At 34.9% G+C, this 6002-nt stretch overlaps 1 protein-coding gene across 2 annotated transcripts in view; it reads right to left on the bottom strand.

The window, feature by feature from the left end:
• Positions 1-3204: 3204 nt before the first annotated feature.
• Positions 3205-6002, bottom strand: part of LOC111708691 (uncharacterized) — a 4660-nt gene continuing 1862 nt past the window's right edge. For both annotated transcript variants that reach the window (XM_023482141.1, XM_023482151.1), the window contains exons 3-5: positions 5279-5529; positions 4367-4978; positions 3205-3893 (exon numbers count right to left, since the gene is read on the bottom strand). In XM_023482141.1, coding sequence (XP_023337909.1) covers positions 3324-3893; positions 4367-4978; positions 5279-5529 — 1433 coding nt within the window. In that variant the 3' untranslated portion in view covers positions 3205-3323. The remainder of the gene's footprint in view (positions 3894-4366; positions 4979-5278; positions 5530-6002) is intronic.

Raw genomic sequence — 6002 nt, 5'->3', positions numbered from 1 at the left:
CATTAAAACTAAACAAAAATGGTTTTCTTTCTTTTACAAAACGAAAAACAGAATGTTTTACCTACTAATTAATGTTTTACATAACCTTTTTGTAAATTGCTCATTTTTAACTGAAACTGAATGTTTTTTTTATTGGGCATGCCCTGCCATGAGTTTTGCTAGAATTCTAGCCCTGCAAATAATTTTTATTTGGTTATTTACAATAAACATGTGTTTAGCTATGCTATTCATATATAACAAATTTCATATTGTATTTTTTTTGTATTATGAAAATAATTTTTTATATATTATTAACAAATATGTTATGAAAAAATAAAATGTTTTGGTTAATTTTATCCAATTTTGATCTAATTTATGCTATGTTTGTTAACATTTCTTAATAGTTAAAATGTTTGAATCAGAATGATTTAAACACGTATGTTGTTTACATTTAAACTTTAAAACCTATGTTGATTATAATATTTTAATAATAGTGAGATTTTAAAAAGTGAAAAATAAACTTTGGAAAAGAAAAATTTATGCGAAATTGAAGAAACTCTTTTATGGAATAATTATAAATGAAAGTTAATCTGGTCCAAAACATACAACATTTCAGAAAACTTATGATACAACAGTAGCTCACCTGTCCAAACAGTAGAGTACATAGCAGATTACTGGTTTTAGAATTGCAGCTACCAATTTCCCTGTTCATGATGTAGAATGACCTGCTGCTCTCCTATAGCTACAGCAGCTGCTGAAGAGGAAGGTATTTCTGTGGTACCTACAGCTGCTGCGCCTGTAGTTGTCCTATGCTTACCAGCCCTATGCATTAAACTATGAATATCAGGATGTTCCTACTCAATGCATCAAATCAGATCCTGCCATTCAAGCTGCTCCTATTGCACAAGCTGTTTTGCTACATCAGTGCAAACTTCATATGCTTCCCAGCCTGCTTCCGCTATTCCTGCAATTTAATCCGAGACTGCTCCCATCTTTTCTCAGTACAATGCACAGGTTGAAGATACTGTAAAGGTGGCAGCGGCTATACTTCAACATGATTAGGTATGCTGCTGATAATACTACCAACGGTGAGGAGAAATAAACTCCTAAGGCTTATGAAACTAGCTTATGATGATTACCCTGCTGTTCAAAATGTTCCTGTTATTTATGCCAACCATGTTGCATAAATTGCTCATCAACCTGCTCCAATTGATTATGCATCACTGTTGTAAGGGGAACTCCTGTTCAACATGATTAGGTATGCTGCTGATAATACTACCAACGGTGAAAAGAAATAAACTTCTAAGGCTTATGAAACTAGCTTATGTTGATTACCCTGCTGTTCAAAATGTTCCTGTCATTTATGCCAACCATGTTGCATAAATTGCTCATCAACCTGCTCCAATTGATTATGCATCACTGTTGTAAGGGGAACTCCTGTTGTCGACGAGATAAGTAGAGCAGTTTTGCTGAGGATTAAAAGCAAAATGCAATAATATCCTTCGCTGCTACTTTGCTGCTCATCAACCTGCTTATACTCCTGTTTATGTCATACCTGCTGCTCCAATTGATTATGCAACGCTGTTGTAAGGGGAACTCCTGTTGTCGATATGGAAATTACAGCGGTTTTGCTAAGGATTAAAAGCAGAATGCAATAATGTCCTTCGCTGCTACTGATCTGGACCAGATAATAAAACTTTCCAAAAAAGTTAAATTCCATCATCATCATAGTAATTTTTTTTTAATTTTTTTGTACCATAGTATATATAAAGAGAGGCTTCAATATTTTTCCCCAGTCCAGATTGGACAAGGGGGGGAATATTGCAGCAACTCTTTCTTTTTATGTTGAAAACCCTTCTTCTACAAAACAGGCTTGCTCGGCTAGGCTACGCTCGCTTGGGTATAAAAAGGGTTGGCAACGCTTTATAACTGCCCAGTTTTTCCTGTATGTTCGTCTCTACCATATCTTCAATATATATGTTTCAAGGTATTTTTCTTGATAAGTTTAAGACAGAGTTTTAGAAGCTTTAGTTTAGAGAATTGATTCTATATGAAAAGGGTTTATTTTCACTTGAGAGTTTCCTGGATAGAATAGAGAGAGAGATTTATTTAAGTGTTAAAAGCAGTATATTTTTAATTACTTTATCTCTTGGTGTATATACTTTGTATTCTATATATATACTTTAAGTCTTAACTAAACTGAAATCGAAACTTTCTATACCCTTATAATTTTCTAATATATTGCTTTTCAGTGTTGATATTAAACGTTGTAACCTTCTTTTTATTTGTTACAATTATCTCTTTATGTTTTGTTTACTCTGAAGTAGCAATGTTTTCACTTGTACTTTTGAAATTAGAATATATCTGTGTACAACTTATTATAAATCTTATAAATCATATTAAATAAATTTCAACTTATCTACTATTTTAAAACAATGTATAAATCTTGTATGTATAATACGTTGGGTCCAAAATTGGGTTAAAATTGGGTTTCCGAAAAATTTGTCTAAGCAAAACTTATGTCTAAGTTAATTCTTATTTTTATCTCACTATTTGTATTATTGTTTTATTGTGTGTAACTTTAGTATTTCGATATTAAACCTTTAAGTATAAGTTTAAGTGATGAGGATTTAAGATTGTTAAATTATTTCTCTCAGGTGCCTGAGCATCAGGGACATCAGACAGGCGATGTTTCTGATGATGAATAGTTTTATTGCAGGAAATTTTTGACCGATAGAGTTCGTTAAATTCTTGGAAACTATAAAAACTATACTTTTTAGGAGAACGTCGGAGTCCATGTTAATCTATTTTTTTTTGGAATGAACGATGACATATATATTTATATTGATATATAGATGAGTATCTTCTGATTTACAGGGGCACGCATCTCTTGTGTTTCCTGGTTTCCATTCCCAATGAGTATTTAATTATGCTTTCAACTCCAAATATTAATTAACAGTAGTACTTTTTTATAAATCAAAGGAATTAACTTGCTTAACAGACGATGTTACACATAACAGTTCTAAAATATACATTTATTCATTTAAATAAATATTACTACCTATAATTCAAATCCAGATGCAGAATTGATAATGGTAATTTCAATGAATCAACAAAGGTCTTTTAAAAAACCAATGACAGATATTACTGCTAATGCTTCAAATTCAAATGCCAAACAAACAGTAGTACTTTCCATGCTCTTTAATAGGTCAAGTCACACCCAGCAATTTTAAAATATACATTTATTCATTAAGATACATATTTATTACTTCCCATTTATAAAATTCTGTAAAATATATCTCCCGCAGCTCCGGCCATAGCCATTACATTTCAAGCTCCCTCAACTACTTGTGATCAGTCCTACTATGTCTCCCATGACAAAAAGCGTTCTTATCCTTGAGGTAAATGTTGCAGTTGTGAGCGAATTTTTCCCCCTTGGGGTTTTCACAGCCACTTGCGTTTGTCTTCCTGGTGCATTTACTGTTATTATAATCATAGCAGGTCCTGACGCCGTTCACCAACCCTTGTCGTCCCCTGCTCAGAGGTTTTTGGTGGCGTTGAGGCTGAGAGGCTGAAGATGAAAAATTAGAGGCTGAGTTGAAAGGCCGATCAAAGTTCTTAGCTGCTCCTTCATAAGGTACCTCCGAACGTAGACCATGTGCAGAGAGGGTTTCCTTTAAGAGCTTCTCCTGCTCCTCGTAGCTGAGCACCGCGGTTTTGTTCGCTGCACGTTTGCTATTCAATCTCTGCACAGAGTTAAAGAACGCACAAATCACTGCAATCTTCACCTTCGGATCCTGGGCTGCCGAAATAAACCAGTATCTAAGCAGCAACCGGCCCATAACGTTCCCAGTCTGGTCCATAGGCCAGAGTAGTTGAAGCAAAGACCTGTAGTTCTCTATTGCTTCTTGCACCTAGACAGTAGTAACATTAAATAGTGATAAATTTTCGATAACTAAATAAATTTGAAAATTATTGAGATGAAAGAGGGCATAAAATGATTCCCACATCTGAATTTTTTGCCATATTGCTTACTGAATATTTTCAGAGAGCCAAATTAACATATCTCAGTCATTAAAATTCAATATGTCATTTATTACAAATTCTGATTTTCAGAGAGCCAGATTAACATATCTCAGTCATTAAAATTCAATATGTCATGAATTTTTAGCCATATTGCTTACTGAATATTTTCAGAGAGCCAAATTAACATATCTCAGTCATCAAAATTCCATATGTCATTTATTACAAATTCTGATTTTTCAGAGAGCCAAATTAACATATCTTAGTCATTAAAATTCAATATGTCATGTATTACAAATTCTGATAGGCAAAAGTTAGACCCATTTAATTAAGTCAAGATAAATAGTACCATTTCAGAACCCACCTGTCTAACCGATTGAGGTTCCGCCCAGTTGTAGTCTGACAACGTGACCAGTTCCTCGTCCTCCTTTCTTCGAATCTCCTTCATCGGCCGACTGGCTACAGAACTATTTTCAGACATGAAGTGCTTGATTTCCACCGCATTCCTCCTGTCATGCATGAGGATGATCGTCCTGTCGGCTATGTTGCTGTTGCAGCCACCGAATTCCAAGGCCAGGTTCCGGTATTTATGTTCATGTTTTATAGGGACCTGCTCATAGTACCTTTTTGGATCTACAAACGGTAACCTGAGCCAACGAGCAGGATGAAGTCGTTCTTGGCCATCATCCTTACCTTCTCCATACTTTTTCTTAGGGGGTAGCTCATCCTTTTTCAAGTGTGATAGCTTAGAATTTTCTGCGCGGAGCTGCTTGACATACATGTCATGCATCAGGTTTATGTCTTGAATCGTCATTTTGCTTACTTCAGCACGATCCAGCAACAGGTCCGGTCTAGAATCCCTCGGCCAAACTTGTTCCAGAAACTTCCACTGAGTAGTCTCTACCTCGTTTCCTTCTTCATCCGACGAGTCTTCAACCTCTACGGCTACAGACTTGGGTCTCTTCTTGCCAGCTTTCTAAATTTTTCATAATTCCATTAAATCAATTTAATGACTTACAAATCTCAAATCAAATTTTCCAGTAAGATTTTAGATAACTGTCAAAATCCCCTGATCAAAACAAGAAACCAGTAACATTTTTTGATAATCAAATTTTTTGGTCAGAAAAAGGGAAAATTAATAATTTACTAGTAAAGCTTTTGTTAATCATTAAAATTTTTGATCAAACCCATAGTTGACATTAAAAATTTTCTTGATATCCTCAATAAGAAATTATTAGATTTATAAGAGAAATTAATAGTTTTCCATTTCCCCTACCTCCTTTTCCCCTGATTTTCCTCCCGATCGTTTCCGGGCTGGTTTTTGAGCTGTAGAACGGCACTCTGGGAGGACAGATGATCCCGGGCCTGGGCCATCCCTAGGGAGTGTTGAGGGAGGTCTAATTCCCAGCTCTCTTCTCGCTTCCCTGGCCAGTTCCTCTACATTCCCATCTATCAGGGAAATGGTATCGTCGATCTCCCTGATCTCACCATACTCTCCTTCCTCAGGGTCATCACCTTCCCTTGGATCTGAAAAATTAATTCTTAAAACTATTTTCTAAGCAATCTATTCTGTTGCAAACATTTCCCAGCATTTAATCAGCATTTGGAACAAAATCGTTATGAATCCCATATTTTATGAAAAATTAAGATAATTATGGTTAAATTTTTACATTAATATTAAACCAAAACATGAGCAAGTCAACATTTTGCCTCAGGATATTAAGTTATGCAAACATTCATAATTTCCCAAGTTGGTGAGATTCTTGTCATTGCAAACAATTTACTGTATTTAAATTCCTTGGGAGTGAAAATTCTATTGAATCCTCTAGTTGTCAAAATATCAAAAAATTATATTTTTTCTAAATTTCCTTGTAATTAAAGCCAAACTCAGGCAAACCAAAATTTCCTCCAGATATTAGTTATATAAAACATTTCATAATTCTAATGTAGGTGGAAAACACAGAAGTGGGTGGTTGGGGCTCATCCGGGCAAGGGGACTC

Source organism: Eurytemora carolleeae, unplaced genomic scaffold, assembly GCF_000591075.1.
Source record: "Eurytemora carolleeae unplaced genomic scaffold, Eaff_2.0 scaffold148, whole genome shotgun sequence".
Taxonomy (NCBI): domain Eukaryota; kingdom Metazoa; phylum Arthropoda; class Copepoda; order Calanoida; family Temoridae; genus Eurytemora; species Eurytemora carolleeae.
The sequence above is the reverse complement of the archived record's forward strand: the minus strand, read 5'-3'. Positions and strand labels throughout refer to the sequence as shown.